At 44.0% G+C, this 26,284-nt stretch overlaps 1 protein-coding gene across 1 annotated transcript in view; it reads right to left on the bottom strand.

Annotated features, from left to right (window-relative positions):
• Nucleotides 1-23,397, bottom strand: part of LOC146208372 (uncharacterized) — a 29,898-nt gene extending 6,501 nt beyond the window's left edge. The window contains exons 1-11 of the mRNA XM_084592959.1: nt 23,328-23,397; nt 23,162-23,254; nt 22,275-22,325; nt 21,496-21,559; nt 21,344-21,420; nt 17,173-17,270; nt 14,531-14,683; nt 12,459-12,603; nt 10,574-10,650; nt 3,481-3,553; nt 1,024-1,155 (exon numbers count right to left, since the gene is read on the bottom strand). Coding sequence (XP_084449085.1) covers nt 1,024-1,155; nt 3,481-3,553; nt 10,574-10,650; nt 12,459-12,603; nt 14,531-14,683; nt 17,173-17,270; nt 21,344-21,420; nt 21,496-21,559; nt 22,275-22,325; nt 23,162-23,200 — 909 coding nt within the window. The 5' untranslated portion in view covers nt 23,201-23,254; nt 23,328-23,397. The remainder of the gene's footprint in view (nt 1-1,023; nt 1,156-3,480; nt 3,554-10,573; nt 10,651-12,458; nt 12,604-14,530; nt 14,684-17,172; nt 17,271-21,343; nt 21,421-21,495; nt 21,560-22,274; nt 22,326-23,161; nt 23,255-23,327) is intronic.
• Between the last annotated feature and the right edge of the window lie 2,887 nt (nt 23,398-26,284).

Here is a 26,284-nt window from a genome sequence, read left to right as displayed (position 1 = left end):
GCAACTTGGCGAGGGTGCCCCAGCCCCCCAATAGCCCTGGCCTGGCTCCACCAGTCTTCTGCCTGTCCCCAAGAATTAAGAAAACCTTTGAAAGGAGTAAGTTTTGGCAACATCGAAGTGGTCTTAACCACCGTGACAAAGACTCTAAATGAGGCTACTGCCAACGCTTCCAGGATGCGTACGGTGAATGGCAGGGTCGCTGGCAAAATGTATAGATGCATAAGGGGACCACTTCAAAGAACTTTAAACGTTTAAATTCGAACGATATCTTGAATAATACTTTTGCCGATAAAATTGCCTTACGTTTCGGACACCCAGCATCTTACTTAATGGCGTTTTAGGGTTTAGTTTTAGGGCACGATATTGCAATTTATAGCTGATTCTAATCAAAAACGTCGCAATTAGTAACCTGGCTCTAGATATCTAATGTGAAAAGACGCTTCTTGAATATTTATTAGGTATGGTTTACAACCTTGCTAGTCTATCAAATTGTAAGCGGCGCGTGCTGTTCCAACACGCACAATACGACGCCATCTAAGCTATAAACTACATCAGCTGCACAAGCTTCCTTTCCAAATTAATACTCGGGTAACAGATTGTCCATGCTCCCTATGTCAGTTTCATGGTTACTGGAAACAATCGTTTCTGCTTCACACTTCACCAAGAATGTTGTCGATTCGAAAGTTTGAAAACTTGGTATCGTCTTTCATTTAGATAGTTTTCAATCCAGTAATGTGACCTAGTGCCCAGAAGCCAAATATTTAAAATCTCATTGATAAGCTTGTTTCTTTTATTTTTATTGCACGCTATCGTACAAATAACCCCCACCCTGCCTTATATTCGGAGTGCGCAGACCATATCAGGTTTCCATATCAGGTTTCCTATTACGGCTTTGAAAAGAAAACTCGGTATCTTGTAATATTATCTTATACCCAATTGTCATATTTATGAGCACATGATATCAAGACAATGCTTTTACTTGATTGTACAGCATAAGTAATAAAGTGACAGCAACGCACTCACCAAGAGGTCTTTGCTATTGAACTCGTCCCGGAATTCCTTCAAGGCCAGCCAACGGTCCTCGATGCTCTTTTGGAGGATATCGATGTTAAGCTTGTAGTGATGAACGAGGTCGGTTTGGTATTCCACTATTTTCTGACAAAATAATGGAAATGTAGACTCTATACTTCCCGCACAGAATTGCCAAGATGATATGAGGACCGTATGAAATTCCCATATTATGTACATAAGAAAATGAAACTCCATTGGTCCGTTCTTTCAATAATTAATGAATTTTGGCTGCGTCCAGTTAAATCATTTCTTCTACAGGACAAAGGTGAAGAATTTAAATTTCCCGCTCTATCCAAGCCGTAACAAATCAGCAATGGGCCAGAAGTGCCAGCATTCTTTTTTTCACTTTTGCCGAGGGTAGCGAGACACTATAAATTTCCATATTAATATTATATAATAAAGTATATTATAATATAAATTTCCATAATATGTATACGTAAGAAAATGAAACTCCATTGGTCCTCTCTTTAAATGATTAATGGTTTTTGGCTGCGTCCAGTTAAATCATTTCTTCTACAGGATAAAGGTGAATTAGCGAGACACTATAAATTTAGATAATATAATATAATATAATATAATATAATATAATATAATATAATATAATATAATATAATATAATATAATATAATATAATATAATATAATATAATATAAATTTACATAATATGTATACATAAGAAAATGAAACTCCATTGGTCTTGTCTTTCAATGATTAATGGATTTTGGCTGCGTCCATTTAAATCATTTCTTATACAGGATAAAGGTGAAGAATTTAAATTTCCCGCTCATTCCAAGCCATAACAAATCAGCAATGGGCAGAAGTGCGGGCATTTTTTTTTTTTCCACTTTTGCCGAGGATGGCGAGACACTATATAAATTGTTCAAGTATCAGCCTCCTTATTGGAAAGTATATCTGACTACAGTTCTACAGCTAACTTCTCATGTTCAATGGTACTAACCTGCTGGTTTTAAAGAGGGGAAGATTTCCTAGTAATCAATAAAGTTAGCTGTGGTTTAGCTTTAGTTAAAGCCGGTAGGTTGCGTAAGCAAAGCCGACGTAGCTTGTCTTTCTGCTCTTTCTTATTCTTCTTCTTTTACGGCGCGGTGCGGCTACCGACCGGGTTTACCCGACAGCTTGAAGAGGGGCCCCATCTGCGGCCGCTCTAAAGGTCAAACGTGGCTACCGGCTAGGTTTGCGCGACGGGCTGAAACCTCGCGTTGTATTGCTTATGCAATAACACAGTTAAGCAAGCAAAACTAGAATAGGGTTTCGACGTGACATCTTACAAGCAGCGCTGAATAAACTTCCGAGGTATACGATGCTTCAATTTTGTATAAGAAAGCCAGGATATCTCTAAGTACCGGTGCTTCTAAGCACCTGCACACAACCATTCACGGTTGTGCGCATTATATTCAAGACACAAGGAGTCAGGTTCCACTGCTTTATATTCACCAGTAACGGAGATGTTCTGTAGCAAACCTCTTCGTGTATTTAATGTTATGTGAAAAATATGTCATGGTAGTGAAAAATTATTGCCTCTGCCGTAATGGAGAGTAGACGTAAGCATGAAATGATTCCGGGTATAGCATATTGGTTGTAACTGGTACTAGCTACACCACGAACATTTCTCCTACAAACAGGAAAGCGCGCTCACTCGTTTTCGTAGTTTTTCTGGTCGCGTCGAAGCGATCACCTGCGATTGCGCTGCTTTTGGTGCACGGTTACTGTCTGTGGCGGTCTTGTCAATTTCTTGAGCGACAACATAACTATGGCGCTATTGGCAGGAACGAGCAGTCATGTGCCGTGGCGTATACCTAGCAAAGCGATCGCTTTCTGCGAGATGTTCTCAACTCTCCATCTATCATTTCATGAAGCTGCACTGGTCGGCTTAAGCAGCTCAGTGAAAGGCAGAACGATTTTTGTACGCGATGCTGGCTCTAGAAGAACGTAGGGGAACCAGCGAGTTCGAGCTAGTGCTTACCGAAATACAACAGTCTGCTAAAGAGAGAATGTCCGTTAGCTGATAGCACAAAACAGTAGTAGACTCAATTACAAATGCCCGAACGCGCTTCGAACTGCTACCACCTCGACCGCCGGCGTGGGGCAGCCTTCTGCCATCGAGTATGCGACACCATAGCGTCATCCCTGGCGAAGGCGCGGAAGCCTTAAAGAGTGAACGCGTATAGTGACATATCCTTATGTGCACAGATGTTAACGTTTCGGTGCCCGGATGAAGCAGAATCAGCACCCGCAAGGTGGCTTTCTGCTTTTTTTTTTGTTTTTTTTTTGCGTTCCCCCAACTTGGCACAACTGGAGCTAAAAGCGTGTCATGCTTGAAAATAAGTAGTCTTTGCTGCGATCATTAAACTTCTCTGGTGTTAGTTCCTGTTAAAACGCTGAGCTACTCACCTCAAGGGCAACTTCAAGGTCTTTCGGTTTTATTCCTGCCAGTCCGCCGATTCCGACGTGGTCTTTGCAGTGTCTTAAAAGATACACATAAATATTCGAGAAATTTTGTGGCTGAGTATCTCAGAGTTATTTTTTCTGCATGTTGTATAACTGCGTCGAAACAATAAATATATCTGCAGATTCTCCATCCGCAGGTTTGCAGTTTTCATCGTCGACTTTTTAAAAGGAAATGTGTAGCATGTTAGTTTTCTAAGGACGTGTTAATAAGCACCTAACACAGCACAAAGTTCAGAAACAGAATTTTGCTACTGATAGGAAGCACGCGCCATTCCGGTCCCTGTGTTCTTAAAAGTATCGTACAATTTCCGCAGTTGCGTCCTGATCATTCTCAGAAATGAAGCACGATGGATTACTATAGCCAATTTTATTACTTGGCTTGACGCCGTGAGCTGAAAAAAACATTAGCAGATTTCTGTTACACATTAGAAACATAGACCATTCCCATAAACATGTGCGCAACAATAACTCACAACATCCCCCCGTTGCCTGGATAGGTTTAAGAATGACCAAGGAAGTTGGACTAGTAAAAAGCAATTGGAATTCTATTTCCGAACAGAAGGTTAGGTGTGGTTACCTAATTCTAACGTTACTAGAACCAGCTTCAGTTTGAAAACTCCCTGCCCCTGCTGTACATCGCGGGTGGCGCCCAGCGGCTTCCCGGGGTAGGTGGTGCAGTTGTCGAAGCCGGCTCCTGACTGACGCCGTGGAGCGGCAGCGAAAGCTGGTGCGCGGTACACGAAGGGCAGCCTTTCTGAAGTATTCATTCGTCTAGAGCAATAATGCGAGCATGTATTTTTATTTTTCAGTAGCTGCGACCTTGGTAGTTGCAAAAACATTAGGAGCTAATGTAAAAGTTTGCAAGCAACCATTCTTAAGGGTGAGCTACATGCATGTACGCGAAAACTCACATGGACGCGAGCGCGAAGGTAGCACGCGTCGCGCAAAGCCTTCGCGCAAACAGAAATGCATGCGTAGCTTGGCTCGTCACTCGGATCTGCCGAAATAGAAACTTTTGCTCGTTCGCCCGGAAGTGCATGCGCAATCATGAAGGGGATACTTCGCAGTGACGTACACTCCGCGTATATGCCACTGCCGCTCATTTCGCACGCTTTATTATTATTTTTTTGCTGTAGCCTTATGATTGTGCTTTGCCGCGTAAATTTCTAGCCTTATGCCAAAAATGGTGCAAGCATTCAAAGAACGTCTAATCTCCATAAAAAAAAAAAGAAAACAAGGTCACGTGACCACTTGTATAGCGGAAATTAACAAACCTTTAGCGCTTCAAAAACAATACGGTGTGCTATAAATGCATTGTTTCGCATCATGTCTCAAGATAATTCAATTCTTGCAATTATTCTGACTTTTCTTGCATTTGTAAATAGTTTTGCGGTGTACTACATCATAGAAGAATACGTACTATGCCAACAACGCAGGTAGGTAGGTAGGTAGCAACTTTAATTATTCAAAAAAGAACCAGGTGAGGGGGGGGGGGGGGGGGGGGAGTAAGGGAAGTGAGGGGGCAGGACGACGATGGGCCCTCAGGCCGCTCTAGATGGCCGGGCACTTTTGAGCTTCGGCGACCCCTCGGGCTCAGCTCACTGTCAGAAGCTGTACCTCCGGCAGCGAGCTGCGCAGAGCAGCCTCCCATCGCTCTTGATGTCTTGGCCCTTGCCGCGGGGGCTTGGGTTTGTTCGGGCAGTTCAGGAAGACGTGAGTAAAGTCGGCTCTGGTGCTAGGACACAAGTGGCAGTGAGGAGAGGTTTCGCCACGGTTTACAATAGATAGAAGGAAAGGGGTCATGACTGTGGCCGTCTGAAGTCTGCGCCAGAAAGCCTGGTCGCTTTTGGGAAGAGATTTATGCGGAGGAGGGTACAGCAGGCGGGAATTTCTATAAAATACGGTGAGGTCGTGGTAGTTAAGAAGCCGATCTCTGGCACTGCGAGACGAAGGCACCAGGTAGCTCTCAGCCCGGTTAACGAGTGCTCGGGCTTGGGAGTGAGCGGCCGTGTTGCCTGGGTGTTCGCTGTGCGCAGGGACCCAGAGGAGGGTGATGAGGTGATTCGGTGGAGGGGATGATGCTAGAATGTTTGTGGCCGGGGAGTGGATTTTGCGATGGGCATAATTACTAGTTGCTGTTTTGGAGTCTGAGAAAATATACTCAGCAGAGGAGTGTGTGATTGCTAGGGCAATTGCTGCTTCTTCAGCTTGCAGGGAATCCTGCAAATTTGGAATGGACAGATTGGGATAAACCTACCCGGTCATACCTCGGCCACGCGCAATCCTCCCACCGCTGTTAGCAACAATCTTTACATTCCGCCTCTTCCCAAAAATACCCACCCGGAGCATAATCGTGAGAGACGGAAAGCTAGAGCCAAGGCTTTGCACAAGCACTACCCTCCTGGCGCTCCGGCAGTTTACGTAGACGCGGCCAAATATTCAAACCGACCAGCTTTCGCATTAGCCGTCGTGGATGGATTCCACAACACGATAGTCAGCAACGCATAGCGTCGTCGCCATTTCGCGTTGCCGTCAGTTCGCGCTGTCGCGTGCATTTATATGTTCCTAAGTAGGCGACCGAGCGAATGATGATCGCTTTCGCCGCGTCGCCTTGTTGTGTCGCTCCCTTTTTCGTGCACATAGCTAAAGTCTTTAAGGTGTAGCAGCAGCGTGCGCGGGAGTTTTGCATAATTTCGCCAACTGGGACGGCGATACTTTTTTGATAAATTTTGCGCGATTTGTGGTAACAATCAATCGCCAGAAGGCGTTCTTTTGAGCAATTGGATGTTTCTGCACATTTCAGTTTAGTGAATTTGTCTATAAGTTCAGAAGCTTCTACAGAACGCTTTACAATTCAACGGCGCCCCCCCCCCCCCCCCCCCCTTTGCAATTGCAATAGTGAAGTATGAAAATAGTGGTATGAAAAACTGTCGGTCGTGCGATTTGGCAGAATCAATAGGAACTATTCCCAGTTGTTTGTTAAGTAAGGTGAAATGAATTGAGCGTGCATACACGTGATCCATAGGCAATTTTGTATATAAGTACTTGGGTGTCACAATTGCTAACAATTTATCATGGAATTTACACATTGATAATATCTGTTCTTCGGCCCTGCGTAAATTATATTTTTTGCGGCACAAGCTTAAAAGTGCTCCACCTAATGTAAAATTGCTTGCCTATTATTCCTTAATTAGACCTAAACTTGAATATGCGTGTGTAGTTTGGGACCCATTTACAAAACAAAATATTAAAAGTCTCGAAAGGGTACAGAGAAAAGCAGTACGATTTATCTATTCCAAATTCTCTAGATACGACTCTCCCTCAGAAATAATGCGTAATAATGGTATTGAACTTCTTGAACATAGAAGGAAAGACTTACGATTGCGGTTACTTTCCATGCTTTGTGAAGGAAATTTAGCATTTGGCTCTTCATCTTATCTGTCTCTTTCAACATCTAGGCTTACTCGACACCACCATCCGAATTCACTAACACCTTATTTTGCAAGGACGGATGTCTTCAAATTTTCGTTTTTCCCCCGAACAATTGCAGATTGGAATGACTCGCTGTTGCCTGTTTCCATTGATTGATGTATTGTTCACTTGTAATATTGTTGTATTTTACCACCCTGCTTGGACCTGAGCAAGGTCTGCAGTATCTAATAAATAAAAATAAATAAATAAAATTTTAATAAGCAGCATTACTTGTTTCTTACCCGTCATGTATAGAACGTGTGTACAGAGTTTGTCCGCAGTGGCTGTGTAGCGTTTATGTCGATATGACGGCGCTGGATTAATTGTAGTTCTCAGTTGTAACCAGTTAATTAGTATAGTTGTGATTATAATTTAAGCTGATTGTGCTCTTATTTATTCTATTCATTTTTAATTGTGATTATACTTTACGCTACATAATTAAATCGTATATTGTTCGATTGCTTATGTAAAGTATACTTGCGCTAGACTAACTGCATGACTTATTTAGTTGTTGTTAATTAGGTATCTGCGATTAAAAATTTCACTTCATGCTACAGCATGAAATCTTATGTCGTTGGAAAGCTTATGAGGCATATAATTGCACCTCTCTAATAATTGTCGTAATTAGTTACCTGCGATTAAATGCGAACTTTACGCTACAGCATGAAGTCATATATGTTTGGACAAGTTGTAGCCAGTATGATTGTCCTGCAATAATTTTCACTACACTAACTGCACTACACATCCTGCCAGGCAAGTTGATGTTGCATTGCGCTGTAAGCAGAAAGGGCGGCAACTTGGAGAGGGATGGAAGCGTGGTCAAATGTGGACGAGCGCGCTGTGTACGTCTTCTTTTTTCGCTTCAAGTTCTTCACACCGCGCACTGCCTTTTTTCAGAATTTTCGGAAAGTAACGTGCCCAATCCGCGCGGAAAGGGTTTTTGAGCGTGCAATTTAGTCGTCCATCGACTTCGCGTGCATAGTAACATGGAGAGGGAGGGACCTTTAAGCATGGAAAGGACTCCTCTTACACGCGAACACCGACACGCTTCCAAAATAGCTCGCAGGCAGGAATAATAAAGTGGTTCGTTTCCTATCCTTCCCGCAACCGTTATCAGGTGCAGCGGCAACCTTGCGCACCAGGCCGCCCACATGAATGGAATCTGCTAACTCAGCGAACTATGAAAAAAACAACAACAAGGAAATACTAAATTCATTATTTCCACGGCATGAAACCAGCGCTTTGAACTCACGCATGCGCCGCGGAAACGACTGCAGCCACCTGCAAATACGCTGAAGCGATGAACCCTAGCTGGTTCGACTGTAGCGCCACTCCCCGCGCAAGGCAGCGGCGGCGCCGCGCGACGCTCCGGAGTTTTTAAACTGAAGCTGGTTTTAGTAACGTTTCCTAATTCGTCGCAGAAAAAAATTGTATTCTGAGCTATTCAGCCCTTCAAGTTCTACTCTCTCTCCACAGAGGTAGTAAGACGACATCATTAGTGAAAAGATGAAATAGGGACCTTGCGCTGGAGTTTTGACTGGGATGGCGCCGCCTCGTGGCGGCCAAGAAAGACCTGACTGCGTAGTACAACGGCGGCTCTGCTTATGCTGCTGCGCGTATCTCGCAGGCTTTCTACATGGATTCGCTCATTTTGCTGCCCCTTCGTGAGCGGGAAAATAGTCGTCATATATCATGGACATCTTTGTGAACCAGCCGTAGCCTAATATTAAAAAAAAAAAAAAAAAAAAGCGCTTCGGCTGCCTTCCGGCGAAATGTTCAAAGCTTGCGGCATTGATCTTTCCGTGTACCATCCGCCCGGAAACATTGCCAATGCCGCTATTTACTCTGGCGTCGTAGGGTGCCACTGACAAGTTTTCATTTTTCAATTTTACTGCTTTTTTTTTTTTTTTTTTTTTTCAAGCCGCACGAAACTGGACTACGGTCCGGTTGGTACGGGCGGTCAGGTGCATGCATGCACTGGTTCAAGAGAAACGCCGTTCGCTATAAGCTGGCAGCTCCGTCGGCTCAGAGCTGAAATATATAGAGTACATCCAGCTATGTACTCGTGTTTATTTGTGATCGCGAGAGAAACCGTCCGCGTCCGTTATGCTACTGTTTTCGGCAGCTGTGTAAGTAAGAACTGCACGTGCGTACGTCAAGCAACGAAAGGTGAGGATGATGACAACCTATAGAGTTTACTTAAAACGTTTGCTATCTCAATGAAAGTAGCCATTCACTTTCAAGAGAAAACAGCAATAAATTTAACTTGGCGCATATTTATAATGACTAAGCAGCCAACAATAGCATTTCGGTCATGCACCACGCGTTCTTGATCTGACAGTGAGTTTCTAATATACAATGTCCCCATGCTGAGCCCACGGGTAAAAGTTGTAGATCGGAAGCTGCAAGCATCGAAGTTAAAGGCAACTGACAGCTGAGTAGTGGTGGAGCGAAGTCAGCGTGTCTTCACTGATATCTGCGCTTAACGGCGAACACCGAAGCGCCTACCGCGGTGTAATTCGAACGTTTCTGCAATCCCAGCTTCAGCTTTCTGTGCGACTTTCCAGTACATGGAGTTTGTATTTCCGAACATTAAGAGCGTAACTTATCAGCTAAACGGTGCTTAAAAAGCAAAAACCAACTTGGGATCAACTTAGCTCACATGCATGCATTGAATGCGGACACCAGCGGCCCATGCACGACCGGCTCAAAGTGTTCATCGGAAGCGCTGTTTGTGCCTAAGAGGGGTTGTTTACGCTTCCTATCCGCGCTGCGGTTCCGTGAATTTACTTGGTTCAGCTCAGTTGCATGTAGAGCTCTCGCAGAGCTTCACCAACTCGCCCGACACTCGCGTGGCTATATCGGCTGGCAGCGCGCCGTGACTTCGCCTCTGATTTCTGCATGTCGTATAACGCCTGAAGTTAGATTACTTATTGCCTTTTCACGTCGTGGCAGCCCTTAAAGAATTTTCAGCACCTTAAATTCATTGTAATTCATAAATAATACAAATTAAAGCGGTGGATCTATATGATTCCATGCATTCGGATGCATAAGCCAGGAATTTGTATCCAGCAAAGGCCTAGGGGGCGCTTTTTAGCACCGTTTCCGTGGCGCCCCCTGGACAGCGCAAGACGCGTATAGGGCCCACCTTCCTTTGTTGCATGACCTTACAAGACACATCCTGAGCGGCGTTAACTTGCACGTCTAGCTAGAATAACAATAAAAGTCGTTTCCGGATTTTATTCACGGATATGACATCATCCCGGCAGTAATTACGTCATCCTGACCAGACGTGATGTCAAGACCAAATGTGGTGTCATTATGACGCCGCATACGGACATCGACACCGATGTTCTCTATACCACAGAAAATATTCGGCGCAACTGTTGTAAATTTGAGATATCTAGAGCAATCTGTTTATAGATTGACTTCCCCAATAATCTTTTCTGTGTCAGCTGGTTTCAAGAGTGCAGAATTTCTTTACCTCATACTTCCAGAATGCAGTAGCTATAAAAATGATTGAAACTAAAAAGGAGAAAAAATGACGTCATAAACATTTACCTACCGTTCAACAGAAGAATACTTTAGTAGTTTTTCGACGTAGTGGCGGTTTGTTGTGGCGTTCATCAGTATTGAGACGGTCTTGAAAGAAAACAAAGCAAATACTTGGGATGATTCACTGTAATATTAATTTACTTTAATCGATATTTCATGATTTCAGTTATCTATTTCAGCGCTGACAAGTGCAAGGTTTTCACCAATGGTGATGGTGATGGAACCACGCAAGGGACCGGACGCAGTGACACGAGGGAGCACAAACACAAGGCGTTCTTATTTTCAACAAACTGTTTGCGCCCACACAACCTCGATCTTTCAGTGTCCATAGTTAGCAGTCTTGCAAGGCTAAAGACATTTAGGCGATCATAAAAATTAGAAGGGTTTTGTACCTTGCCGGTCGCTCTCGAGGCTATTCAAACGCAAATAACTGATCACACACTCACAGACAATCACACAGAAGCACATGCAAATTAACTCGGGCATTAGTCGATTGTGAGTATATATGTGTGTCAAAAATGTGGAGTCGAAAGCGAGGTAAGTGAGAAAAGTAAATCGAAGTTTTTGTATGTGTTGTACAGCTCATAACTCCCCCCCCCCCCCCAAAAAAAAAAGAAAAAAAAAAGATCCTTATTCTCTTGCGACCTAAGCAACAACAACAAACGCTCAACCTCTTCACAGAGAGGTCAACTGGCACTTTGAAATATCTGAAAAAAAGATTTTGCTACAGGATACCAATTCCTAGAAAAAACTTGAGCAGCATGCGACTCGTGAGTGATACCGGCTTGCTAATTAAGGAGAAAATGGAAGGAAAAATAGGTGCACGCTATGATACACGACTCTGAGGTGCTTGCGTGTGTGTGTGTGTGTGTGTGTGTGTGTGTGTGTGTGTGTGTGTGTGTGTGTGTGTGTGTGTGTGTGTGTGTGTGTGTGTGTGTGTGTGTGTGTGTGTGTGTGTGTGTGTGTGTGTGTGTGTGTGTGTGTGTGTGTGTGTGTGTGTGTGTGTGTGTGTGTGTGTGTGTGTGTGTGTGTGTGTGTGTGTGTGTGTGTGTGTGTGTGTGTGTGTGTGTGTGTGTGTGTGTGTGTGTGTGTGTGTGTGTGTGTGTGTGTGTGTGTGTGTGTGTGTGTGTGTGTGTGTGTGTGTGTGTGTGTGTGTGTGTGTGTGTGTGTGTGTGTGTGTGTGTGTGTGTGTGTGTGTGTGTGTGTGTGTGTGTGTGTGTGTGTGTGTGTGTGTGTGTGTGTGTGTGTGTGTGTGTGTGTGTGTGTGTGTGTGTGTGTGTGTGTGTGTGTGTGTGTGTGTGTGTGTGTGTGTGTGTGTGTGTGTGTGTGTGTGTGTGTGTGTGTGTGTGTGTGTGTGTGTGTGTGTGTGTGTGTGTGTGTGTGTGTGTGTGTGTGTGTGTGTGTGTGTGTGTGTGTGTGTGTGTGTGTGTGTGTGTGTGTGTGTGTGTGTGTGTGTGTGTGTGTGTGTGTGTGTGTGTGTGTGTGTGTGTGTGTGTGTGTGTGTGTGTGTGTGTGTGTGTGTGTGTGTGTGTGTGTGTGTGTGTAAAACCATACCATATATAATGGTATGGTTTTACAGTAGGTTGACACACGATTCAAAACATAACAAAATGTACTGACGAAGTGAATGACTTACCCAGTCGAAACGTCAGTAAACTTCGTTATGTTTTGAACACATTTACCCCCTCCCTTATAACTTCGTAAAACTAGTGCTTTCGCATGTTATAATTGTGAAAACTGCGAAATATTTGTGGTTACATGGTGGCACCCCAATGGTACAGGAAAAATTTCGTCTCTGCTTCGTGTCCCTTCTTTGCAGGAAATGCACTCCACTCTTCATTCACCGCGCTGTCATCGCCGATGAACGTACGCTTTTGTAAGGAGTTGCTTCTCACCAGATCCTTGAGGGCGGCCGCGTCTCCATGGAAGTAAGATCGCTGAGAGCGGCAGAGGTAGATGTCGCCAATGCACCCAAGAAGCATGAACGCCCCCGCCGAGAGGAGCATCATGGCGGAGCCGAACACCATGCAGTGACTTGTCCTGGGTTAAGAGAACAGACATTTTTATCCCCCACGAGTTTTTTTCTTTTACGGCAAGCACACCAATCTTGTCAGCAGAGGCGGGCAGCCCATTGATGCTAGATTCAAATCTCAGGAGGTTGGTCACCTCTGCTCATCGCTGGTTTCCTGTACTGTGTAGTGTTAAATGTAGCTCCAAGAATACTTTATTTACTTGCCATTGAAGACTGCAATTGTCCAGGAGAATCACAAATGTCCAATTACTGTTGCGGCAGGTAATGAAGTGCCTGGTTTCAGTTGTGGACAACCTCATCAATCTAGGTTGAAACCTAATGAGATCGTACACTTCTGATTGTGAGTACGCAGATGCCTTTGTAACAAGTAAAGCCTAGTACGTCAAGCTAAAACAGCAGTTTTACGCGCATTCTTGAGCACCGGGTTAATGCAGCCACCTTAGTGCAAGGAAAATCTATACAAAAGAATGCTGACCGACTTCGTCGGCTAGTGTATCCTGTAAACGAATAACAAATCCATCGAAACATTTCTACCATTTGGAGGAGGATATCTGCTTCGTGAGACTTATTAGATTCACTATGGCATGCGGCTTGGAATGAGGAAGAATTTGAGGGTATTCACAGACGAGGGGGTACTAATATGAAAGGCTTATAAGAATGCACGAAAGAAGCCGAAGCTTAGTTCTTTATTGTAGTGTTGCTTATGGTAGAAAATCAGCTTTGCAATGCTTTTAGATACGAAGAAACTCTTGCATAATGGAGAAACGAAAACCAGCACGTGCGGCCGTTGCAGTCCAAATCCACGATGTATACATGTCGCATGTGTTTTGATACTTTTACAACACTCCAGCAAACATGCCTGTTTTTGCGCCTCCGCGATGTCTGTTGTTTATTGTATTAATAATGCGTTAGAATCAGGTCACCTAGGGAGGGCAGGAGCCTATCATATCGCTGTGTGCATGGAGCGTGCACAATGTTTGCCAGTAAAGAAAACAAAATAGGGAAACCCCCTTTTCAACTGTTGTGAGAAAAAAATAGAGGCCAGAAGTGACTGCCTTGAGAAAATCCCGCCTAAGTATGTCGATACAGAAATGACGTTATAAAATTGATGACTACGAATGACTAAAATAAAAGAATACTATGAACGTCTCGCAAAGAGTAAATGAAAGCAACATATATTCGCTTAGCAATGTTGAGCAAATAACCCTCAATAAGCTGCCGACCATTAACGCACATTGTAATAAACCGAACATCTATCCAGAGCTGACTGATTTGTTGCGAAACATTATGACTGAAGCCAGTGTCACAAATCTCTCCACCAATATTTCTGTAATTGGGCGTATGGTCTCCTTTGCGGCCGCATAATATTTGTCTTTGCAGTTTTGCAATTTCCCCCATTTATGTGGAGTTCATCATTGTACTTCGTTCCCATAATTCAGCTGTTGTTTGCGTATTGTATGTCATGTAACTTAGCGGGTATTCCAAGTTAATTTGAAATTTTTTTAACGAGAATTACTGTCTTGCGACGGGGACTGTTAGATACCTTTACCTTGCTCTCGATCGATTTACGCTGTACGTTCTCAGAGAAATAAATAACTAAAAAGAAGGAAGAAAGGAAAGAAAGAAATAAAGGAAAAAGAAAGCAATTGCAAATATGTAGGAAAATATAAGAACCACATAAAAAGTAAGCGGGAGGCATTTGAAAGCAATAGTAATTTAAAGCAAGGATATATTATAATAAAACAATTTTATCAAATACAGATTAATAAGCGTAACTCCAAAATGTTTAGCTTCGGGTTATATGATCAGCAACCACTAATAACGAAGTGTTTGTAGAGGTTCCAATAACTACGAGCAGTATGCACTTGGCCAGAGCTCTTCAATAGCTCTGCACTATAACAGGTGGAAGGAGATATGGGACAACTGGATACGTACAGGACGAGGATGTATCCTGCCAAGTTTGACAGTGCGTTGCGCTCCAGTGGCGATGCGTGACCGTAATGGTTGGCAAAACCGAGCGTGAAGCCGGTCATCATTCCTCCCATTGTGACAGCGACCAACACCATGATGGCAATGATGGAGTATGTGCTATGCATTTGAACGAAAAGAAAAGATACACAGTAGATATCATTCAGCTTGTCAGTAGAAAATGCCTCGATCAATTTTCGGAGCGTAGCTCCGCTTCTATTATTCTACAAGGTCATTCATCTGCTCAAGCTAGGCATTGCGCATGCGCTAGTTGCATCTGCGCCTCACCACGTACAGTCACGCCGCGCGTGCGCTCCTTTGCCTCGCCATCTGCCGAACCGCGAGTGACGTCAGCCTCGCAATCACGTGACCACTAGCTGCGCCTTGCGCTCGCTGCCGCGTAAAAGCTGCTTAGAGAGAATGCACCGATAAGCTGCTTAACTACGGCTCGCCTCCTCTGTCTAGCTATAGATGATGCGGCGCCTGGGTTGTCGATGCCTGCGCTCTGTCCAAGTGTCAGGTTCATGTTATCACTAAAGAAACAAAAATATACAACCCAAGTTTCGTGTTGCTTTATAAGCATAATTTTGTTGTATGCATCCGTTGGGCATGTGTACATATATGTGGTCATGAAGGACAATACTGCATAGAGATCAGGACTGCGTGACACCAGTGCCGGTCATTGACTACACCTGCCACAGTAACGTTATAGCAGTTCAATAGATACAAACACGCCATATATTGAGCAGAATCCCAAAGATGTTCCCAGGATTATGTTTGCAGATGCTTTTGAAGCTGGATATACAACAAACCGAAATGGCACCTCTTCAAGATAATTTTCTCTTTACGAACAACCCTGAGGTCGGCGCATTTTCAGCTCTCGGCGATGAGGCTCAGCTCTGTATTGGCCCGGTTATTAAGCACAAAATGCAACTCAGACTACTAGCGAGCGAGCAGAATAAAAGATCGCTTTCGAATAAGCGAGTGTGCTGGCAGGGAAATTGATCCCGTTAAGAGCGTCACACCCATTCATGGCTCATCTTGATTACATACGAGCCTGTAAACACATTTTCAACGATACTAGAGGATGGAAAACTGGGTAAGTTGGTATGGATTCATCTTGTTGTGTCACCACAGGGACGAGGACAGAAGCGGAGAGAAACAGCACCTGCTCTGTCTCTCTCCGCGTCTGTCCTCGTCCCTGTGGTTCTACAAGATTATTCCAGGGATGCTTTCACCTCCTATGTGAATGGCCTTCGTCACGTGACCGAAAAGGGGAGACGAAGGCCACTCGGTGCTGCAGCTCGCTAGTCTCTCAGTCACCCCAGAAGAAGCTTAATGGTATTGATACGTTGGCTTGATAACTAATACTTGTGTATGTTGGTACTAAGGCGACAGCTCTGAGAGCCCGGTGCTCTAGAAAACCTAGGGATGGGCTGTTCGGCGCCGGCTCTGCGAACGAAAAATGAAGGGCATGCATCTAGCAGGTGTAGTTGGCTGGTGCAGTTGGCCGGTGACATGACCGAGCACCGATTGGTTGTTGAGTTGGGTGACGTCACGAGATCAGATGACAGCCGATTTTGCAGCTGTCACCTTAAACAACTCTTTTGGAAATGGAACCAAGCGAGACACTTGGATTGCGAATCAGACACTCTACTCCTAAGCCCTGTTGCCACGTTTGGGCATTTTACCTGCAGTATGGGAGCTTACAACGGCATAGGAATGAGTATTTGTGCAATAAGAGAGGCGCAAGATTAACAGATTCCTGTACGATAGCAAAATGCATGCATCTGAATGAGGATTTGTAACGGGAGCCGTCTTCGGGAGGCATTAGAGAGTTTTAGTTTGCCGTAATCCGCCGCCGCATGTACCACTGCGCATGCCTAGATCACATTGATGCAGATAGATGGCGCCACATACCGGACATTGGCACTTAGACCTGCAGCATCGGGACCAATCAGCTTGCGCACCCCGCCCACGCACGGTAGAGGGTCACGGTGACGGATCGCGAATCACGGTAAGCTAAATCTCTCTATTATCGCTATTGCGTTATAACCATAATGGCTGAGGTTAAGTTTCACTCCAATTATTGTAAACTTTTACATTTATAGTCAAAGTGACTTTCCTCTAAAATTTTCTCGTTCAAGACGATGCACCCGTACCAGGTATTACAAAAAATAGCCTAGGAAATCAAGCAGCACAAAGTGGCAACTGAACGGTACGTTATGACAACAATGACACACACACAAAAAAAACACATGAAAACCAACAAAATTTCAAAAAATAACAACATGCTTTGGGAGGAGCTCTTGTTCGACATTACGTAATTGTAACGACATGGAAGCAACCTGAGGTGAACTTCTTGTGTCACTGGGAAAGGCTCCAACAGATGAAACACTGCACCGTTACGAAATTTGTGGATTTTGTGATTTGAGCAACGCGAACATACCACAACACCAGCCCCCACGCTGTGACTACATCGTCTTGAATGATCAAATGCCATAGCACCTGCCTTCTCTTTTAAGGCCTTCTCTTTTACCATGCAGAGTATGTGCAAGAGAACTAAGTAAATGCTAAAAGTGTGGCTGTGCTTTTGCGGTCTTACTTACACCATCTGTTTGACGTGGCCGAGGTCCAAAAGGTTTTTGCCAACGTCCGTTTCGTTCGCAAAGAGAATGGTCGTCATCGACTTGACGCCTTCTTCAACCTACAAGTCAAGTACACAATATGCGGTTATGGTCTTCGCAAATCAGCCATTTAAATCGCATTGAGGGTTACACTTGCACGATGCAACAGACACGTATCAACTTAATCGTTTTTCAACTCTGTCTTCGGAGCCTATTTCACATTTGATGCGCAAATTACATTTTACCGGCATTTTCAGAATATGGGGGCTACGCGGATTGATAATAAGATACGAGTGAGGTGACAACACTTTCTCCTTAAAATTTGGTGGCTCCAAGCACAAAGCTTATTCCAGGGGCAGGCGCTTTTTGTGGAAATTCGCTAGCTTGAGATGAACTGCGATTTGATGCGGCGAATTATTTCACGCCTTTTTATTGTATCCAAGCACGTGTGAATAAATACTTGTCGTTTTCGTCACATTAGTATCGTTATCACAAACACCACCAGCAGTTGGCATAACGGCCTTCTTGAAAGACCCATATTTACAGCTGAAATTTGTTCAAACTGCGGTTATAGGCAAATTTCCTTAACCGGTCATTGCATTTGTTTATCTGCCGCTTTCACAATAGCACCTTGTGTTTAACAGATACAAAAAAAAGGTCATTTGCGCCTGCGATGTTCACTACAAGCTAGCCATGGTAACTTTCCTAACCAGTGCATCGGCCAGCCAGAAACACCGCTTAAGAATCTGCTTGAAATCGGCACAGGCTCCCTGACCACTTTCGAAAGCGTTTGCGCATAACATTTAATAATGCGTGAATGCTGAGACATACATTTTCCCATAAAGTGTCCGGCGTTTGCGCAGGCGTGTGAAGCTGGCATCTTTCCGGTACCGTCCGTCTCCGAAGGGTGCATCGTTTCCTTAAAAGCGTCCACCCACCATATACAGGGTGTCCCAGCTAACGTGGACCAAGATTTAGAAAACAATACGGTTAGCCCTAGCACAGTGAAACCAATTCAAAACTATTCAGAGTCGCCTATGCTAACCTCTAGTATTTTTTTCATTCACTAAAATTAATTAGTGAAGACTAATTGGACATTTTGTAAATATAGGCTTCAGAGAAGTGGCAAAGCAAAAGTTGCATATCTTGTTGAAAAACAGGTAGCTACATTGTTTCCATCAAACTAGCGTTTACGCAAAGTGATATTTTTGCGGCGTCACTTTAAAGCCTGGAATCGCGCCCGAAATAAATTCTGCTTTTACGGGCCGTACTCTCTGCAATGAAGCTGGTTGTACGCACTTGGCGAATGATTTGAAAAAACAATTTGTCACGTGACATCATTTTCTGAAGGCTATAAATAGGGCGGCGTAAGTCGTAGCGTAATGGCAACCACGTAGCTAGGTGTGTTTCGTGAAGATCAACAACTTTTGCATTCACAATTTTTCTCTCAAGCCAACAAATTACAAAAATAGCTAATTCGTCTTCACTAATTAACTTCAGTGAACAAAAAAAGGTACTAGAGGTTAGCATGGGCGACTCTGAACAGATCTAAATTAGTTTCACTCTGCTAGGGCTAACCGTATTTTTTTAAAATCTTGGTCCAAGTTTGCTGGGACACTCTTATAGCAACATTCATTCTCCAAAAGCCTCCATCAAGCTGCATGCTAACTAAACAAGGCTCCTTGCACTTCCCACCGAGTGCCTTCCGAAACCACAAAACCCGGTGGAAGTAATTTCAAAGACGCAAATCCGCCGCCTATGAGGTTAAGCTGCGTACTATACAGGTGACGAAAGAGGGAGGCATACTCTAAGTTTAAAGCATACGCTGCCACATGAGTCACATTGATCGTCTATAACCTATGTTGTTGTTTTTTTTTTGTTTTTTTTTTGTTTCAGAAGCCAACTTATGTCCAATCACGCTATAGAGCAAGCCGGCGTCTGATGGCTCGTTTACACTTAAGCCTTCAGCGGTGAGAGGGAGCGAATTCCGCCGCCGCGGGAGAGAATCCGCCGGAAAACTCGGCGGAAAGCCAAATCGGTCCGGAACCGATTCTTGCCGCCGGGCTTTTTTCCACCGTATTCCATCAGCCAATAGGAAGGCGAGGAAGTTGAGCCGGCGCGGCTCGCGGCGTTGACCGGTTAGCATCCCTCAGGGGCCAATATGGCAACAGCGTACTCGCAATCTACCATCGGCTCACAATAAGCGACGGCCACAGCCGAAATGATTTCGATGTCGTGTCGCCGTGAAGCTATATCTTGTATGTTTTTTCGGCTGAATCTTTTTTTGAGAGTTTTCACGTTTTGTTACGTTGTCCGAGCGTTTCAAGAGAGAGACGATGATTGGCGCGGCTCTGATAATCTCATAACACAGTGGCGATTAACGTACAACTACATGTGGAATTGAATAATGTGGTCTACATGCATAACAAACTTCACAGCTATTCTTGAGACAACTATAACACAATAATTACTGCCAAGATGTTCACTGCAGGCTCGAAACAGGGCTTAGGCATCAGAGAGCGTCGCCCGCACCGTGGCCCAGTATAAACGGCAGAAAAAACGAGGAAGAGAGTAATTTATAGAGCGAAGGACCCATGAAAAAAAAACAAAAAAAAAACAAAGAGCGCTTGTAATACACAATACTTTACGTGTTTCTCAGCGCTCTTTCTTGCACTGCGTATAAACAAACCGAGCCCTCGGTCATCGTAACACTTCCCGAAATGTTTACATACAAATAAGATTTAGGTACCAAAAAACTAGTATCCTCGCTGCTGCGCTTGCCTGTTTTGAAGCTTCGTCGAACTTTTTTCCTTGAATGTTTGTGCTAGAGCTCAGTGTTCAGCGAAACTTACGTCCACGGTAGCAAAGCATGGCGGAAGAGCCGGCGCTCCTAAATTTGCCAGCGCTGTGAAACTCTATATGTTAAAATGATTCCAGTGCACAATATAGTGCGCATAGGTATCCAGAACATTAGTTGCAAGTCCTGAGAGCAGCAGCAAGCTCCGATGGTCAAGAAGTTGTAATTTTTAGAGCGGCAGTAATGGCCTGTACACCTCGAAGCGTGAAGTCCCATTTTAAATGTGGCCGTAACATAAAATGCTAAAATATTTCCTAGATTTAAGGACATAGTTTTCAGCGCAAAGGCACGCGGCCAAAGGAAAGAAGAAGGAGAAGAAAGACTATAGGGACGAGCACAGCGCTGTGTTCGTCCCTACAGTTCTTCTTTTTCTTTTTTGCTTTGGCCGCGTGCCTTTGCGCTGAAAACTATGTCCTTAAATCTAGAATACCAACAAGCCCAACAACTAACTCTACTGAAGTATATTTCCTAGGATCACATATCTAGACGTTGCCGAGTGGTTAGCTGTAAGTTCGAATCCCGCTAGCGCTGCGGTTTGTTTTTCTTCTACAAATTGATTCTTCTTTTTGTTTTATTTATTGCATTTGAGTTGCTTGGTTACCGTTTAGTTTTTACTTTTTATCCGAGGCCCTTTCTCGCCGGGCGACTAGCGCACTAAAGGAGCATGAAGTAGGGGTAGAATGACATTTGGAATAAGATAGACGCTGTCCTTAATATGAGCGGCAAATGTGCCCCTTTTTTTTTTACGATGTCTGCAAATAGCACGTTGAAGCTCTTGTTGCCAATTACGTGGGTCAGATATGCCATGATTTAGTAAAGAATTGAATGATAATGAATTTACCCTTCGGAGCTGAGCATAGCTGTACGCTTCTTGTGGCATTCGTAGCTGCAGTCGAGCGGTCAGGTCAGGGTTAAAGGGAGCTCGCAGTCGAAGCGGCCACGGCGGCGGTATGTTGGCTCAGAAGTGTGAACGAAGGAGCGTGTCGGAGGCAGCGGATTGCGCTCGCTCGCTCCGCCGAATTTTGAAGTGTGAACGAGGCATGAAGTGGATATCTTCACTAAATGGAATTCTGTGACTATTCAGAGGCAAGCTTTTTCTGCGATACCATCGGCTTATTTGGCCCACGAAATACCCTATTTAAGAACAGCACAGGCTTATTAGAGATACGAAAAACCCTATTAAACGTCCGAAAACTGCATCAACTTATTGGACATACGAAAGACCCCATTCAACATCCGAAGACAGGCGCGCAAGTATGGCAAGCTTGCATATAGGCAATCAGCAGGAGGGCTTACGTGGTGGACCTCGTAGCCAAACGCAAACAGCTGGCCTCTTATCTGCTCCATAAGGTCGGCGACCGCGATGATGATACCTGAGGCGAAAGATAAGGCTATGAATATAATGTTTTTATCCAATAATAACCTCCAAGATATTGGCCAGTACTCACCTTGCCTTTGGTAAAGCGTCGACTCCGATAGAGCGCTTATAACTTCCTCAGCTATTCTGACCGACTGCGAAGAGAGCGTTGATTTATTAAGAACAGCAGTCAGCGTAAAGCCTTTTTTTAAACGCGCGAATTATGTCGACAGAAATTTTCATTATTATTACCGACCAGCTGTCGCAAAAGCTATGAGGTCAGAACAAAATTCTAACAACTTTAGCTCTGAGACAGCATTCATGTTTCCGTTCGTTATTATTACTTACAGCACCAGTAAATTGGGTAACCCAGCTCAGTATTTTCCGGCGGTGTGGCTGCCCCAAACCCTTGGCCACGCAAGGAGAAAATCAGTTACTGCCGATCGTGCTCGTCTATCTGGTAAGGGAACGCATTTCCTGAGATTTTCCGCTGTTTCTTTTTTTTTTTTTTGTAGAACGCAAGTATTTTTTTTTTTTTCACAACAATGAGCTATCTATCTTCCAAATGTACAAATCAGATTTTTCTTATCGAAATACTCGCCTGACATGACGCGAATGCGCTGGTATTTTCCATGACATAATTCGTTTTAACTGAACTTTTTGAGACTTGCTAAAATACTTTTTGTTTGTTTCCGAAGTATTCTGAACGGTATACCACCATCAACAAATAAAAAAAAATATTTCTGTACAAGTTAGCTCTAAAAGTCACGTAACACCTTAACACATTCAATAGTCTCACGGATGCATTCATGAATGCCGTTGAAGAAAGGGAACCAATTAAGTAATACACACAAGCGCGTAACGACTTACTTTTGCATCAATAAGGGCAACTTTCTGCCTCAGCGTCGAGACGTCTTGCGGCTGAAAGGAAGCAACATTTTCAAAAACGAAAACCTGCGCAGCACAACATTCCTAAATGACGTTTCACTATCTTGGCATCTGAAAGCATAAGTAGGAGCCGGAGTTGCCATCAGTCCCTGTCTTGCGATGAGAATTTGTTTGGTTGCCTGACTACGTTCTCACTACCCCCAATGTTTCTTTCAGTGTACTTACTAGCCAACGTTGAGAAATAGGAGACACAATAACAAGCAATTAAAGGGGACTTCTAAGTATTGCTGCCGTGCAGAATGATGCACCGCACCAAAACGACTGTTGCCTGTCGGCCCTCCTTATTGTTCTATCAATCTGGGTGCTCCATATCAACAGCGGCGATAAAGGACATATACACAAGCTAGTCGAGCAGCGGCCAGTCGCAACAGTGCTAAGTTATCATGGGTCAATAGACAACGTACTCTCTTCGAGCTGACATCATATAGCCTTGTTTCACCGAAGAAATATTGATGTGTCGAATACAGCATAAATCAAGGAAGGCCGGACCCCGCCACAACAGGAGCTTGTACTCCAACTGCATACCATCAATACTACTATTCTTGCTATTGATTCTGATGCTATCACTATGCAGCCCCCATTATGCAAACGAGTTTGTTAGCGCCTGTTTAACTTACAATACCGCTGACGAGGTCTTCAAAGGCTGAAAGAAAAGCAGTACAGACATGTTTGTTTACTCCACTAATTTCAAACTAGTCAAAGCGCAAATAAAGAAGTGTTACTCCTCTTTTCTCTGGTTATGTTGCCTTCCTTATAATTTGCAGTTTCTCTCTCCGAATGAAGATTTTAGGAAGGAACAATTTTCTTACTGCTGTTGTATATCGTACTGCGAAATATATTTGGTGCATCCAGGTGGTTGCGAAGCTGGTTCGCTACGTGGAGGGCAGACTTTTGGCCGAACTCTGCGTGGAAATATGGACAGAAGAGGAGTGCAGTCAATGGACAGAGAAGAATGTTGCTGGACGTTTTTCTTACCCGATGAGAAGATCGCGTAGAAAGAGCTGAGCGTCTGGCTCATCCGTTTCAGAGTGTTGTTAGCAGCCTGTAGAACGAAACGAAGGAGTACATAATAGTGAAAGCTCTCTCAGCTGAGCAGAGTGCTGAAACATAACGTGCCGTGCTCTTCATGGCAGGTTTAAAACGAAAGTCGCGCACCAAGAGAGGCCGCGAAAACAGAACCTTCGAAGAAACATGCCCAAAATACACTGCAGATTTATATTTTGATTACGTACATAGCACGAGATTATGCCCCGCCTTGGCACATAAATAGGGATAAACTCACACGTAGGCAACGGAATAATACGTTGGGGTTACGAATCTGAAACTCTCATTTTCACTGAGGCTGCGGTGATGCATTAATATCAGTGAAAAAAGAACGCGATGCTTATTGGCTGCCGTCACCGCATAAAATTTTTGAGATGTGCAACAGGAACCGTATCCGTTTTTTTTTTTATTTCAACTGCGGATCAGCGGCATTAGGCAAACGACCGATGTATTAATGATAGGCTAAGCGAACACGCACTGTCATAAAGTGAAAAGAAATAAAAGCGCAATCCGCCTTGTCATGTCAGTAGTGCGCAGACGTACATCTTTCCTAATGACAGCAGGATCATTAGTGGTGCTGGAGCCTAGCTTGAACAGAAATCTTGGAAGCGCACGGAATCACGAAGCTCGGCATTGGTTACAGGAGATTAAGCAACCAGTGGATATTTCAGAGAAACAATGTTGGTTACAGAAACGTAGGCAGGTATATATAAGTTCAATACCAGAGCTTCTTTGGGGGCATTAGAATAGCTATGTTTTTCGTCTTAGTTATGTTTTCCCACGTGAGCAGCAGAGTCATTTTGCCAAGTTCTTTTTTTTTTTTTTAAGATAGTTAAAGAAGATGACAGTCCCATCGCCGTCTGTGGTTGATATTTTTGTTGCGCTTTGTTTTTATGTGAAATCTCTTCTTTCTGAATAGGCACAATATTCGGCACCCGGCCGCATTTTGCACATCGGTCTAATCAGGCTTGTTATCTAGGAGAGTGTGGTATATTGCTGTGGGGTGGCATTAAAGTGCGGAGTACTACAAATACGTTTTGTAGCGCTAATGAGTAAACTTATTGATTGGCGAGCGTTTGGTGAGCGATAGCCTCAGTTGCTTGCCGTATAAAAATGGTCAGTAGTCCCTCTATTTACATTTTAGAGAGTTTATTGACCTACTATTTTGTTTTTCATAGACGATCTTTACATAAGATCTATAGTGTTTGCATTTTTTATATATATAAATATATATATATATATATATATATATATATATATATATATATATATATATATATATATATATATATATATATATATATATAACCTATCGACCCCGCCGGGGTGGCGCAGTGGTTAAGGCGCTCTACTACTGTTCCCAAGGACGCGCGATCGAATCCCGGCCTCGGCGGCCACTTTTCGATGGAGGTGAAAAGTAAGGCGCCCGCGTGCTGTGCGATGTCAGCGCACGTTAAAGAACCCCAGGTGGTCAAAATTTCCGGAGTTCTCCACTACGGCGTCTCTCAATGCCTGAGTCGCTATGGGACGTTAAACCCCACAATCCATGATCTATGGAATACCTGTCGACTAACTATACATAGTCCTAATTTTGCGTATAGGCAGTCTATACCCTAAATTCTAAGGATAAGCCACGTTCACCTTCAGATACTGGAAGTAGTAGGCGAATATGTCTACTTAGGACAGGTAGTAACCGCAGATCCAGACGATGAAAAGGAAATAACAAGAAGAATAAGATTGGGATGGAGCGAATTTGGCAAGCACTCGCAGATTATGACTAGCAGCATACCGGTATCGCTCAAGAGGAAAGTATACAACAGTTGCATCTTGCCTGTACTCACCTATGGGGCTGAAACGTGGAGGCTAACCAAGAGTGTTCTACTTAAGTTGAGGACAACCCAGAGGGCTATGGAACGAAAAATGATAGGGGTAACATTAAGAGATAGGAAGCGTGCAGAGTGGGTCAGAGAAATAACTCAAGTTACCGACATTCTAGTGGAAATTAACAAGAAGAAATGGACATGGGGAAGACATGTAGTGCGAAGAGAGGATAACAGATGGTCGCTGAGGGTAACAAACTGGATTCCAAGGGAAGGAAAGCGTAGCAGGGGGCGGCAGAAAGTTAGGTGGGCGGATGAGATTAAGAAGTTCGCAGGGGTCAAGTGGATGCAGCTAGCACAGAACCGGGTTAAGTGGAGAAATATGGGAGAGGCCTTCGCCCTGCAGTGGGTATAATCAGGCTGATGATGATGATGATGATGATGATGACCTTCAGATAGGCCGTAGACCTATTTGAACATAGTCTTTAGCCATGAAAAGACAACTTTATGTAAGGAGCCCGATTAAAATCCACGATACACTGACTAGAATGTTTTTCGTTCATTGAAGTAAGAACGTCAGGTCCAAGACTCCTCCAAATAGCGACATAGCATTCATATAGTTACGCTCCTGTGAGTGGCGACGCTTCTATCGCAGCAGAAAAATATCGGCCAGTGCCAAGCGCAAATGTTGCCAAGAGCGCAAGACTTTTTTCATAATATTTGTTTTGTTCATGCAAAGCAGAGGATTGTACTACTGAACCGCACAGCTGTGCATCGCACCAGAAGGCATGCTTTAAAGAACTTTTATACAATTTTTGCACTTGAAACCCATTGCTAGGAAGACGTCGACGTGCTAAAGCACCTTGGCTGGGTACTTCACCGGCTGTCGTCTACTACTCAAATTCGTCAGGCTGAAGTTATGCTCCTCCTCCGATATGAAGCAGACTGGTGGTTGGAAAAAGAAAAAGGTGTAGCTCCCTTCACAACACGCCATTGTGATTCGAGGGCGCCAATATTGCGTACGGTGAGGCAGACGGAACACCCCTATAGCCCAAGGAGGCATTTTTA

Source organism: Amblyomma maculatum, chromosome 1 (genome assembly GCF_055883805.1).
Source record: "Amblyomma maculatum isolate TAMU_Amacu chromosome 1, ASM5588380v1, whole genome shotgun sequence".
NCBI classification, from domain to species: domain Eukaryota; kingdom Metazoa; phylum Arthropoda; class Arachnida; order Ixodida; family Ixodidae; genus Amblyomma; species Amblyomma maculatum.
Note: the sequence above shows the minus strand (reverse complement) of the source record. Positions and strands in the feature narration are given on the sequence as shown.